Raw genomic sequence first — 14,306 nt, 5'->3', positions numbered from 1 at the left:
CCGCATAGTGGGATGAGGAGCAGCAATTGCACTAAAACATGCAGCCGAACTGAAACTCCTAACGTGGAACGTCACAGGGCTAGGAACATAAACCAAACAACACAGGACCTTTACCTTCCTAAAGCTTCCCAATGTCTCCATAGCCTGCCTACAGGAAACACATGTGATGCGGATGCCACGTGCCTTGCCAAAAAGGGGTGTGGAAAAATATACCACTTTTCCTAATCTACCTATGCTAGAGGCACATTAATATAGATTGCACCAGGGGTCCCCCTTCTCCCTCTTGTATATGGAGGCAGACCAGGAGGATGGTTCATCCTTCTGCGGGGGACCCTGGACTGTGGGGACCTGATGATATTGAATACCTACGCCCAAATAATGATAACCCTGCATTCTTCCACACCATCCAAGACTTATTAACACATTCTAGACGCTGCATTGGACAGGACCCCACAAAGGGCAGGTACCAAACCACTCATGACAGCGGCACTGCTTGCACAGTGATGCAAAACATGGGCATTAAAGATCTCTGGCGGCTGAATCATCCAACACAATTGGTTTACACCTCCCACTCAGCTACATATCACATATATACCAGACTAAACAGGATATTAGTAGCATAATTCACACGTGTAAGATACAGAACTGACACATCTGGCACGCTTCCTTTCAGACCATTCCCTAGTAAGCTGCATAGGGCCATGGGGAGAACCAGCACAAGAAACCAGGTCCTGAAGGATGTCTGCAGTCATTCTGGAGGACCCAGTAGGAAGAGAGGCGCTCTTGCATGCGCTGTCAGAAAATATGGCTAATAACTCGGGACCAGGAATAGTAAAGCCACAGAGTAGGAGTCACTCAAAGCCGAACTAAGCGGCACATTCATGAGCTTAACCTTCGGAGTGCGAAGGCAACTACAGCAAGAATTAGGCAAAAAGGAAGCAGTGCTGTTAGCATTGCAGGCAGGGGAACAAACACGCCAACACAAGCCCCGGGGAACAGGCAGTACGAAAACGGATAGCGGATATCTGGGATAGGCTGGATAAATATACACTCAAATATTACAGGCAAAGACTGCATAGGGAAAGGGATAAGTCCTGTCAAATGTCAGCATGCGTACTACGAAGGGAACACCTGCCACTACTAACCACCCACTAGATTTCGAAAGATGGCTCTAAGGTAGGGTAGTTTAACAACACCAGCGTATACACAACAAACACAGACATAACAAACCTAGATACGTTCCATTCCTGGAGGGACTGGGTCTCCCATGATTAGCGCAGCCTACGGCTGAAGAGCTGCAAGCTCTGATTGAGCTAGAGGAACTGTGCTTGGCATTGATCATGCTTTCACAAGCAAATGTGCCGGGCAGTGGTGGCTATCCTCCTGAATTCTACCAGATATATTCGTCGACGGTCACAGAGAGTCTCTTGGGAGGTATTTCCGGAAGCATGCAAGAGCAGGGTGCTACCCCCCACTGTGGGGGAGGGGGAAATATGTGTGTTCCCTAAGCCAGGTGGCAATAAGTCTGAACCCCCTTTGCCTATAGAACGCTCATCATGATCAACGAGGATGTAAAAATACTCTGCAAATTGTTAGCCAACTGTCTGGCACCACAAGTCTCACCTGGTGCACTAGGATAAGTGCAGGTTCACTCATGGTCGCAACACAGGTATCAACTTACGACAACTTACCCACCTCCTAGATCGAGTGGAGATTAGCGACGAGGATTTGGCCCTGGTCTCCATAGACCTAGAAAAAGCCTTCGGCACAGTGCACTGGGGCTACCTCCTTGAAGGCCTTGGGGTCCTGGTAATTGGACCCCACTTTCGGAAGTGGGTATGGCTGTTGTACACAGACCATCGCATGAGTGCGTGTGGGTCGAACCAGATTGCAGGGGCACTGGGACATGGCAGGGTTGGTCACTTTCATCCCTCCTATTTGCAATAGCCACAGAACCTATGGTGATATGGGTGCACCAGGTACTCAGAATTTGGGGTACCCAACCTGGTTCCACCACATAATATCCTTGTACGAAGACGAAGAGTTATTTTAACTTGCCTTCCCAAGAGTGGTTTGGGGAAATGTCCAGGCCCGCCTCATTTGCACTAATTCTCTGGTATTCCCCCAGCGGCCCTGGCCGCCACACCACTGGACAGCCTTTCCCCAGTTCAACCCCACTTCCAGTACTATGCTGAAAACAGGAGCAATTTCAATACCTACGGATGCAGGTGGCCCGCATCTTGAAACAGCAGCTTCCTCTAAACATATAACGGGTCCTAGATCCCTTACAGAGTCAGAAGCCTTCTGGAATACGCTGCCGCGGTCATTGATGGGCAGAATTGCCATAGGCAAAATGGTCATGCAGCCCAGATGTTTGTATACCCTGCAGAACTCATTGTGGGTGGTTCGCCGCAGTAGGGTGGCCCTGTCCACTCTGACCAGATAATATGTAGAAGGAGTGTTGGAGGTGCCGAGATTAGACATATACTATTGTGCAGCGCACTGACATCGTGTGGCGAAATGGTTTAACGATGGCCCTCCAACTCAGACATGCAATGAACCACACGCACATTGGACAGCCTCCTAAATAGTGGATCGGTTCAACACCTGATAACACTACTGTACAGGGCAATGAGAAACGAAGCAACAGGCACCCAAATCGGAGCATGTGCTGTGTAGCAATCAGATCTAGTACACTCACAAATGATGTTCTGTGTCCAGTGTTTCTCTGACTGCTGACGTCTTGTTATTGTCCTCTGAAAACCAAAAATAATGTTTAAAAAATAAATGAATATGTGCCCAGTCTGTTATCAGTGTCATGTAACAAATAATAACTAGTGCTTATCTCCATTTTTCTACTGCTCCAGATACTGCTGTAGTGCAACAAGATAGCGAACAATATATCTGTGTATCTTCCTCAAGGATGGAGGGCAGGGGAGCTCTAGGGATGTATCCCGATGCATTGTGATATAATAATCACCCTTAAAATTACTAATTTTAAGCCAGTGCTGCTCTTTATATAATGCATACAATTCTAATTACACTTCGAAAAGAACAAATAAAGTTTGTAAGTAAGTAACTATCCATTCGTTATCGATTAACTGGGGTCGCCATATCCTCTTGGGTGATGCTTCTGTGAGTAAGATATCCATAAAAAAGCCAGGCCAGCATTTGAACATTTGTACCACGTCCTGCTTGACCTTTGCCCTAGTTCCTACTACAGATTTAGCCCAATGGCAAGATAACTTAATGGTGGTGAGCCAACCCCAATCACTCATCCAAATGAATACAATGTTTACAAAATACAATAGGTGTGTCTCTGAATGACGAAAGAAGCATTATTGAAGGTATATAAAAGTGATGGGAAGTGTGCTTATTGGCCAACTTCATCAGGATATTGGTAAACCGTAAGTAGGGTTCTTTCAGGCAAGATTTCTATGCAGTGGCAAGAGCACAAGGAGAAATCTAGTACAACCTCACCACGTAAAAAAAAAAAGTGTACTCCGATGTAAAGATTCCACCCCAGGGATAGCTACATGCAGATGATCGCAACAAGCACTGATCCCTGCGTGTGGAGCCAACACGGTGTTGCAATCACCTCATCCTAACAGAGGTGGCAAGTAGTAAAGATCCTCCTCGTCTAGTGTCGAGAATACACCTTATGTAACCAGCAAGCATTTTCTTAACCCCTTAGCTGCTGGGCCTTTTCCCCCCCAGTGCTGAGCCCTTTTTTGGCTATTTGGGGTAGTTCGCGCTTAGGGCTTCATAACTTTTTGTCCACATAAGCTAACCACGCCAAATTTGCGTCCTTTTTTTCCAACATCCTAGGGATTCTAATGGTATCCAGAGTTTGTGGTTTACCCTGGAGGAGACCAAGAAAATAGCCAAAATACAGTGAAAATTTAGTTTTTTCCAAAAAAATGGGGAAAAAGGGCCGCTGAAGAAGGCTTGTGGTTTTTTCCCTGAAAATGCCATCAACAAAGGGTTTCTGGTGCTGAAATCACTATCTTCCCACCTTTCAGGAACGTGCAGACTTGAATCAGAAAACCACATTTTCCAACACAAATTTGGCATTTTACTGGGACATACCCCATTTTTACTATTTTTGGTGCTTTCAACCTCCTTCCAGTTAGTGACAGGAATGGGTGTGAAACCAATGCTGGATCCCGGAAAGCTAAACATTTCTGAAAACTAGACAAAATTCTGAATTCAGCAAGGGGTCATTTGTGTAGATCCTACAAGGTTTTCCTACAGAAAATAACAGCTGAAATAAAAAAATATTGAAATTGAGCTGAAAACAACAGCCATTTTTCTTTATATTTTACTCTGTAACTTTTTCCTGCGATGTCAGATTTCTGAAAGCAATATACCGTTTTGTCTGCTGGACTCTTCTGGTTGCGGGGATATAAAGGGCTTATAGGTTCATCAAGAACCCTAGGTACCCAGAGCCAATAAATGAGGTGCACCCTGCAGTTGGTTTTCATTCTATACTGGGTATACAGCAATTCATTTGCTGAAATATGATGAGTGAAAAAGAGGTATCAAGAAAACCTTTGCATTTCCAAAATGGGATCAAGATAAGGTTTTGAGGAGCAGTGGTTATTTGCACATCTTTGAATTCCGAGGTGCCCATACTAGCATGTGAATTGCAGGGCATTTCTCAAATAGAGGTCTTTTTTACAGACTCTCTTATATTTGGAAGGAAAAAATGTAGAGAAAGATAAGGGGCAATAACACTTGTTTTGCTATTCTATGTTCCCCCAAGTCTCCTGATAAAAATGATACCTCACTTGTGTGGGTAGGCCTAGCGCCCGCGACAGGAAATGCCCCAAAACACAACGTGGACACATCACAGAAAACAGAGCTGTTTTTTGCAAAGTGCCTACCTGTAGATTTTGGCCTCTAGCTCAGCCGGGACCTAGGGAAACCTACCAAACCTGTACATTTTTGAAAACTAGAGACCTAGGGGAATCCAAGATGGGGTGACTCGCGGGGCTCGGACCAGGTTCTGTTACCCAGAATCCTTTGCAAACCTCAAAAAGTGGCTAAAAAAACAAGTTTTCCTCACATTTCGGTGACAGAAAGTTCTGGAATCTGAGAGGAGCCACAAATTTCCTTCCACCCAGCGTTCCCCCAAGCCTCCCGATAAAAATGATACCTCACTTGTGTGGTTAGGCCTGGTGCCTGCGACAGGAATAGATCACACAACGGTCAATGTTGGTCCTTACGTGAGGCAGCTGTTGACCCTGGGGTGATCCATTCCTGACACAGACACTAGGTGTAGGCACTCAAGTGGGGTAGTGTTTTTATCAGGACAGGTGAGGAGTCACTGGGTGGTAGGAATATTGTGGATCCCAGCATATTCCTGTAGTTTGTGTGACAGAAATGCGAGAAAAATTTAGTTTTTTTTCAACATTTCAGCTTTGCAGGGTATTCTGGGTAAGAAAACTTTGGGGAAGCCACACAAGTCACACCTCTGTGGACTCCCCCGAATGTCTAGTTTCCAGAAATGTTTGGGTTTAGTGTGTTTCTCTATATGGCCGCCGAATCCAGGACCAAAAACACAGGTGCCTGCCTTACAAAACCAGTTTGTTTTGCCATGGATAATTTTGATGTCTCCACAATATGATTTGGGTGGTGGAATTTGGGGCTGAACTAAATTGGGGAGCTCCCAAGAGAGCACTCTCTCTCTGCTTGCCGCCGCATTCACCTGCTCTCTGGGTTGGCCTAACCCACTATTACCCAGTTGCACAAACAGCTTGCGAAGGGACAGCAGGACTGTCCTCATCACCTCCCTCATAATGTACTGGAAGAGGAGTTATCGAATGGGACTCCTCTGACTGAAAAATCACTCCCAGAGTCTGCGCCATTGTCCTATCCCTCAGATGCTTTCTCAGTATCTGATGTCTCAGTCTCTGATCCTATGTCAGAGCGGTCCTCTATAACCAGAGTGCAGGCAGCAGTCATCCATCAAGATGCCATCTCTGCTATTGGCTAAACTGTTGCTCTAAAACACTAGCCTACGTAGACAGTCACAAAATCGATGGTGTGTGAGATACGTGCAACAGTAGAGGCCACCTTACCTGCGCTTCTTCCCTCAATCAGCACGTACTTTCAAGACACTCAAAAAACACCTTGTCACATACCATTCGTCACAGTCTTTAGCACCTCCTGCGCCCAGTCCAACAATCATTATTGGTGCTCCCACTCCCTCCTCCTCGGATTCCCTCATTACCACCCAGCAAAAGTGCCCTTCATCTCTCCATAGACTTTGCTAATGTACTCAGCTATTTACATAAAATACAGATTTGCTCTTTGCAGTAGGCATATAAACCTTCTGCGCTTCTTTATGGCACTAAAACTGCCACTAGACAAGTCGGACCCTTTTCCCCCCAGGGAAACCACACACATATTGACAAAAGTGATATATATATGACAGCCAATCACCTGAAACTCAACTCAAGCAAAACCGAAATAATCCTCTTTGGCCCACACAAAAACACCTGAGGCCCCTCATGGTGGCCCACCACGCTAGGCCCTGCACCCACCCCCGCCAACCACGCATGCAACCTCAGCATCATCCTAGACTCCTCCCTCTCGATGACCCAACAAATCAACGCTCTCACCTCCTCATGCTTCAACACACTCCGTATACTGAAAAACATTCAAATGGATCCCCACAGAGACCAGAAAAACTGTCACTCACGCACACATCAGCAGCAGGCTTGATTACGGAAACGCCCTCTACGCCGGCACCACTCTAAAACTCAAGCGCAAACTACACGCATCTAGAACTCAGCAGCACGACTCATCCTCGACCTCCGCCGACACGAACACATCTCTCCACACCTCAAATCCCTCCACTGGCTCCCCATTGACAAAAGGATCACCTTCAAGATCCTCATCCTCGCACACAAATCACTCCACAACACAGGCCCTGCCTACCTCAACGAGAGTCACCTTCCACACCCCCACACGAAACGTCCGCTCAGCTGACCTCTCTCTCGCCTCTGTCCCCCGCATCAAACACACCACCACCGGGGGCAGATCCTTCTCCTACCTTGCACCCAAAACCTGGAACGCCCTCACAACCCACCTTCGCAAGACCCAAAACCTACTTCTTTTCAGGAAGGGCCTCAAAACCTGGCTTTTCGAACAGTGAACCTCCCAGCCCCTTTCCCTCCCCCCGCCCCCCCCCCCAAGCGCCTTGAGACCCTCACAGGTGAGTAGCACACTTTATAAATCTCTTTGGTGTATATTGATCTACCTCTATATATATATATATATATCTATGTACATAGATATATCTATAGATATATCCATGTACATAGATATATCTATCTACATAGATATATAAATATAGATCTATATATAGATCTATTTTTTTTAGTTGTTGTATGGTTTCCTTGGGGGCCAAAATGGCCCCCAGGGAAACCCTACAACATCTAAAAAAAAAAATGTCCCCACAGGGGGTCACCCTGCCCACGGGCGACCCCCTGTCATTTTATTTATTTTTTATTTTTATTTTTTTGAAAAAAAAACAATCCCCTGGGGGGGGGGCGCGAACGCGCCCCCCCCCCCCCTCCCTCCAGGGGGCACCTACCTTTTTTTATTTTATTAATTATGCCCCCCCAAAGTGAAATCCCTGGCGTCTAGTGGTGTTTCCTGGCCCCCGATCGCAGCTGTGCTGCGATCGGGGGCCAGGAAACACTTTCAGGAAGGCCTCGTAAGAAAGGGGAGAAACTCCCCTTTCTTACGAGGCCTTCCCGAACGTGGGAAAGGCCGTTTTCCCCATCAAAGCAGGAAGCGGCCGCAAGGCTGCTTCCTGCTTTGATGGGGAAAACACCTTTGCAACGTCAGCGCGCCGCGAGGCGCGCTGACGTCACAAAGGGGCGGGTGGGGGGGCGGGGTGAGACACGGAAGCTTCCGTGTCTCCCGGGGGGGGGGGTTTAAAAAAAAAAAAAAAATCCTCGGGTGCGACGCACCCGAGGATTTATTGATACCCTTCCTGGTGTCGGCCACTGGTCGTGACCCGCACCAGGGAGGGTGTGTGGGCGTCGGCCAGTGGCCGACGCCCGCAACGAAGAGGTTAAATGAAGAGAAGAAACTGGAAATCCATAATTACATAAGAAAGGGTAAGGATGATGCCTGTTGAGTGCACTGTCAGAGTAGTTCATCATTACAATATGTTTGTAATTTTGTTAAAAAAATGCACAAATATTCCAAGAGCTGTGTGTTGAGACGTTTTCAACCAAAACATGAATGTACAAATTAAAATGTAATTTAAACAAAATTATAAGAGAGGCAAATATGAAATGTGCGACCGGTATGCACTGAACATGAAATCAATGAGCGAGAACTAAGACTCAATTGATATGAATGTTTTCATTTTTATTTTTAATAAGCACAAATGCAAGACAAATCAAGCTTCAAGGCACACTTAAAACTTTAAACATCTCAAAGTATGTATTAAATAAATGCAGGTCATTACCAATTTAAGCTCTGTTTAACAAAGATGTACATCACCCTATAAAATGCCGTAAGAGGTCTTTCAGCTTAAATTTGAAAGAGTAAGTAGAAACTGGAATGTATCAGACGTGGCAGCAGAGCATTCCGCAATTTAACTCCACAATTTAATCAGCTTACCCCAAATGTAACACATTTCCATACTGAGTCGATCAAAGTTAGATCACTAGTGAAACAAAATCTCTGAACAGATCTTGAATTTAGTGCAATCCTTCAAATACTCAAGACCAAACAAATAAACTGTCTTCCAACTTAAGGTCAATTCTTTGAGCGGAGTTGAATCCTTTACTGGGAGACAGTCTGACAAATAACCATATTTCCTAAGCCCTAACACAATTTGAATAACAATGCTGCACTGCTTATAGCCTACTCAAGTTATATTAGGCCACATTTAGATATAGTGCAGAGCAGTATAATAGTCTGGAAAGAACTACAACTTGTATCATCAGAATGAGATGTGAAGGCCTTAGTAATGGTGACACCTTTAAAAGATCGTACAAATAATAGTAAGAAGGCTTAGTCACAGCCATAATCTAAGCATCAGCAGATAGGGACTGATGGAGTATTATGTGTGTTTCTTTCTACTTGAAATGGCTGTATGCAGATTACCCGGCGCAGTCAGCCAAAACCGTACAGCTGGACTAAAGCCTCCAAAGTAAAATCTCACTTTTGCTTCACTGCGCCACTGATAATCTATGGTTGTCTAATGTCTAATTTCTTTCAAGAAAGCTTAACCTCACCAGTTGGAAATCTTGTGATAAATATCCCACAGGCTTTGACTGTCATCCATATACATCTTACAACAGAAGCCACAGGAGTAAATGAGAAAAGTAAAAGGAATCATATAGATGTTAAACAGTAAACCCCGTGGTCCTCCAGGAAAGAGCCCCTTTGCAGTCTATGTAAACAGCCTAAACTGAATACTCGTAATCCAATCCATCAAAAGGGAAAGGTATAGATCTTGTCAAAGGCCAAAGCCCTACCACCCAACTCAGTCTTCATTCTTCCTCCTCTGAAATTTTCATAATGCTATTTCCTGTCAAATTTATAGCCACATGTTTATAACGAGATGCATACTGTAACTTTGCCATTAATATACCAGTGTTTTGGAAATTTGCATTTAACCAGTCAAACGCATGGGGTAAAACTTTACTTGCTCCATTAAATCCTTATGTAGAACCCCTAGAGGCCCTGCACTCAGGCTGAATAAAGGTCTTTGAAATGCTAGCTCCGACAGCTTCTGTTAGAATACAATTTCATTTTGTAATTAGTTAGCAATTGCATAAGAAGCCTCTTTTTGGCAACTTTCCAGAACGAGCATTGGCAAAGTCATTAGACCTTATGTTTTGCTGTCAGTGCAGTACTACTAGTCTACTCATGCTCTTTGACAATGATGTGTAGCGTTGGCAAAAAAAAGTGACAACGTAATATCTAGCTGATTTTTCAGGTTGTTTAATTTCAAACTAGCCATTTAAAGAAAGGGTTTTTCAGATAAGAACAAGTACTACGTTTTTTCATGGAAAGAGATGAAGAGCAAACTTCTGACGTAGGTCCGTAGTTCTTTCCTTTAAATGCATGTGGCCTGGATTGAAACTATGGGATTTATAGGCCTGGGCACACCATTAAATACTTGGGACTAAGGATGCATGTTGTTACAGGCGTGAGTCTCACATAGACAGGAACGGGCGCAGTAGTGGTCGAAAAGGAATACCATAAAAACACCTCCTTCCTATATTTGTAGATTTCCAAGCAAAACAATTACTGCAAAGTATTCTGAAAGATATTTGTGTGTTAAGTTTTTAATGCAGGGAAGAAAGGAACAAGTGACAATCCTATAACTGATCTGTTCCACTCAATCTCAAGCACAAACATAACTAATGCTGTACACCCATTCTTTTGTTCTTAGTTGACCGCAACCCCTCATAGTAACACACACTTAGTTCTCACCATATAAACAGCAGCGGATCTGTCAGAAGAAACTGATTTCATTGTTTTTCTCTGAAAAGAGCAATTAAAGCAATGAGGCGCATGTGGTAATATTCCAACATATTAAGCACTTCTTTTGTCCACGCCACTATAGACTGACATCAAATGCACTTTCCTTACTCGTGCATCAGCCTCAATTCTATATACAACTCAACCATACCCACCAAATACAATAATTCACTGCCTGTTTGCATTCAGGTGAGACCTTGAAACAAATGCAGAACCTTTTTTTCCACACGCATTACTTGGCCTTTTCATTCGGCCTCTGCAGACTTCATGGATACAGCAGTTCTATCACTTCGTACATAAGGCCAGATGAACGACCGTTTTTAGCAGGTACAAACCCTATTTTGCGAGTCAGTAACCTATTACTGACTCACAAAATAGGGTTTGCTAGTCGCTATTAGGAACCGGCCTGCCAAGGGCATCCCGTCCCAATAGCGAGTCACAGGGGGATGTACGATTGTTTTGTGACCGAAACGCAGACCACTGCCTACCCTTAAGAAATTAAACAGAAACGTTTCATGTTTCTTTTTGAAACACATCCCGTTTTCCTTTAAGGAAAACTGGCTGCATTTAAAGAAAAAGCTGCTTTCTGTAAAAGCAAACAGACATAGTGGTCTGATAGCCACCATCCCTATGTTATTGCCCATTCCCAATGGGTCGCAAATTACAACCTGCCTCACGAATATTGATGAGGCAGGTCAGCTGAGACCCCACTGAGAATCGCTAAATGTCTCTGTAACACATTCGTACATTTCCTTTTGCGACTCGCAATTTGTGAGATGCAAACATTTGCAATGTGCGAGTTGCAAAAGGAAATCCTGAGTTATAGAACCTTTCAAATCTATTAATTTAAAAAAAAAAAAAAAAAAGTCATCTCTCGTCAGCTCTCTGCAGCTCAGACTTTTCAAACTGGGGATTTTTTTATTTTATTTTATTTTTTCATTTTTGTATACCGTCAAATTGTTGTTTTTTGAGAAATATGCAAAAAGCCTCAAAACATCATGGAGTATGACAGAAGAGAAAAGAGTGGTGGGTAATGCAAGTAAAGATGTAGGGGCACCAGTGGACATGGAGGAGGAAGGGGCAAAGATGGGTTCTTAAGCACTTTTTACAGAAAAATAACTAAACGTACAGTTACTTGATCGTGTACTAAGTGAAGTCACACTTACCATTTTGCAATTCGCACAATAGGGTGATGCTCCCCATGAGTCAGACCCATAATTGTGTAGCCATAATTGTGCCAGTCAATGATCAGTTGGCTCCTTCTTATACGGCAGACAAGCCAAGAGATGGCGATGCTGGGAAGGCCTGGAGGATTCTGTCTTGACAAAATAGACAGACACAAATATTTATGAACTGATACTCCCAAAACATGACTGAATTGTTTAAGAAAAACAACGCATTTTTACAAGACAATACATTTACTAAACTAATTTATTAATGATACCAATCGACAAAAAAGGCCTTTCTAAAAGGTCCTAAAAGACCACACATCTAAAGACAATCAAGCCAAGTGTGGCGACTGACCTTTGAGGTGATGCCCAGAATGTATTCAAAGTCGAGCATATCTAGTCTTATTTCTGTGTATCAAATATTGTAGAATCACCATGCAAATACTGTAGAATCGCCATGTCAAATTGGGCAATGTCGAGCACTGCCCAATGATCGAGTACAATGCTAACCCCCTCTTGCTGATTATATAAAAGCACACCATTTATGCTGTTAAATGAATGGGCATTGTATGAGTAGGGAGGCACTTGAAAAAAATTTACGTTATGTTTAAGGTGACTCCGTTATATCTTAACTAGAGGTTCTCCCCTGTTATCAGCTTGTAGAAACTGACGGTATAGCTGTTTGCCAGAACTTTGCAGACACGGCTATAAGCATTAATCTATGCAGACATGTTTCCATATCCTGTGTAGATTTGCATTGTAAACAGCTCTCCTTCTGAAAAAGAAGTCAATCTGTGAATTGTTTTCACCGAATATTTAAGGGATTAGTGGGTGACTGTAGTTACTGGGAGAGAAAACTACGACTAAAGCCCCGATTTGGAAGGAATGGTAACTTTACAGCAGCCAAAACAAAAAAGAAAATACTTTGAGGATATTTTTTCTACATCAGGACCGTCGCTAGCTTCACCTCCAGAAACATCAGAGAGGCCACCAAGGAACATGGCCTCTGAAGGCCCAGCCTATTTAGCTTGTGCCCTCTGACATCCTGGTCACTGACTTTTTTCCGTGTCTGCCTCTATTATGACTGACTGATTGCAAAAATGCCCTTGCTGCAATGGAACGAAAGGCCCCAGCTGAAAAGGGCCGCGGCCCACACATATCAGCCTAGAAAATACCCCTAACTAGCAGGAAAGTTTAAATATGGCTGGCCTCCACAGTCCAAGCCGTTTGGCAGCCAGCCTACCCAGTCGTAAATGAGGTGGCAAGTACAGATGGTTATACTCAACATGGCTGAGAAAGAGATGGAGCAGCAGCAAAGGGCCTCTTAGGTCTAAGCAAATAGGATCCGGAGAACATTTTCACTAGCTAAGAATTGCTTCAGGACAAAGCCTTCAAGGCTGCAATGTCTGTTGAAGGAATGTGTGGATAACCAACACAGCCACTCTATATATTTTCATACAGGTCTGTCAACAAATTGCCACAAAGCCAGTTTGTTTTTGGTAGACACTGCTTAGGTACTAGATAGAGGGTCCAGTCCATGGAATTTATAGCTTCTGGAATTGCAAAATATAACTCATCTGACAACAGTGACCTTCACCATAACTCAGCTGTAACATCGCAGCCTCCCAAGGTCACAAAAATTTATCTGCATGACCTATAGCCCCAATCCTACCCAAGTAAAAATGTATGATTCAGACCCATAGTCTCAGTTCTACCCAAGTAAAAACATATAATGCTTTTGACATCAAGGCAGTTTTAGATTTCCTTGGCTGGAAGAGGCAAGTGAGCATAGAAAAAACTTGTCAGGAAAGGTCTCCTTCTGGTGAATCACACTTAGCATATTGTGGACAAAGATGGTATGAGTCTTAAGAACAACTTCGAAAAATAGTGTGTGGTCAAAGGTCCATGTGGATGAAACTCACTAATAGACCTTATCAAAGGCATAGCAACTAGGAAGGTTCCTGAGAGAGGAGCTTTAATTTACAGGAGACCTTGAGCTTGTAGTGCCTTGTGGGTAAATCTGGCCAGGTGCAGAGTCAGATCCAAGTAGGATACATAGGGTCCATGGTTGCATAGAACAGGTTTACGACTTAGCTAGCATCTACAAAGTATTCTGCGCGCCTTCACTGTAGGCCTCAACTACTGTGAGGAAGCCCTTTTTGGTGTCCACCTGGAAGTCTCAAGGGGCAAAATATATAAATAAAGAGAAATCACATTGTCCTCTGAGCAACCAAATTGACTGATATTCCTTGGCAAATCCAATAACATAATAAGATTTCTAATGTTTTGTGCCTAGGTAGGTTTCAGACTGGCAGCTGCCAGGATGCCCAAAACTCTCTGAATAGACTGAACAAACCCTACCTCCTAAAGTCCATACTCTGGGGTACGCATATCCGATCCCTGTAAAAACAAATATGGCATCTGCCTATAAAACTTGTAATCTTCGCTGCATCACACCACAAGTCTATGCAATGTGATTGTGCTCTGTTTCTGATTAAATATCATTGTTTATAAATCAACACACCTAAAAGAACAGCACAACATATACCACATATGTGGTTAGAGTAATATGCAATGTATTACCATTGTTGAGTAGGAGGCATTATGACCCAATCT

General features: G+C 43.8%; 1 protein-coding gene across 3 annotated transcripts in view; it reads right to left on the bottom strand.

Moving 5' to 3' along the window:
• Window positions 1–14,306, bottom strand: part of ALG1 (ALG1 chitobiosyldiphosphodolichol beta-mannosyltransferase) — a 425,029-nt gene that overhangs the window by 276,821 nt on the left and 133,902 nt on the right. For 2 of the 3 annotated variants that reach the window (XM_069210576.1, XM_069210577.1), the window contains exon 4: window positions 11,688–11,836. In XM_069210576.1, coding sequence (XP_069066677.1) covers window positions 11,688–11,836 — 149 coding nt within the window. Of the gene's footprint in view, window positions 1–11,687; window positions 11,841–14,306 lie in introns of all 3 variants that reach the window. The other variant, XM_069210579.1, reaches the window with a different exon arrangement.

Source organism: Pleurodeles waltl, chromosome 10 (assembly GCF_031143425.1).
Source record: "Pleurodeles waltl isolate 20211129_DDA chromosome 10, aPleWal1.hap1.20221129, whole genome shotgun sequence".
Lineage (NCBI taxonomy): Eukaryota > Metazoa > Chordata > Amphibia > Caudata > Salamandridae > Pleurodeles > Pleurodeles waltl.
The sequence above is the reverse complement of the archived record's forward strand: the minus strand, read 5'-3'. Positions and strand labels throughout refer to the sequence as shown.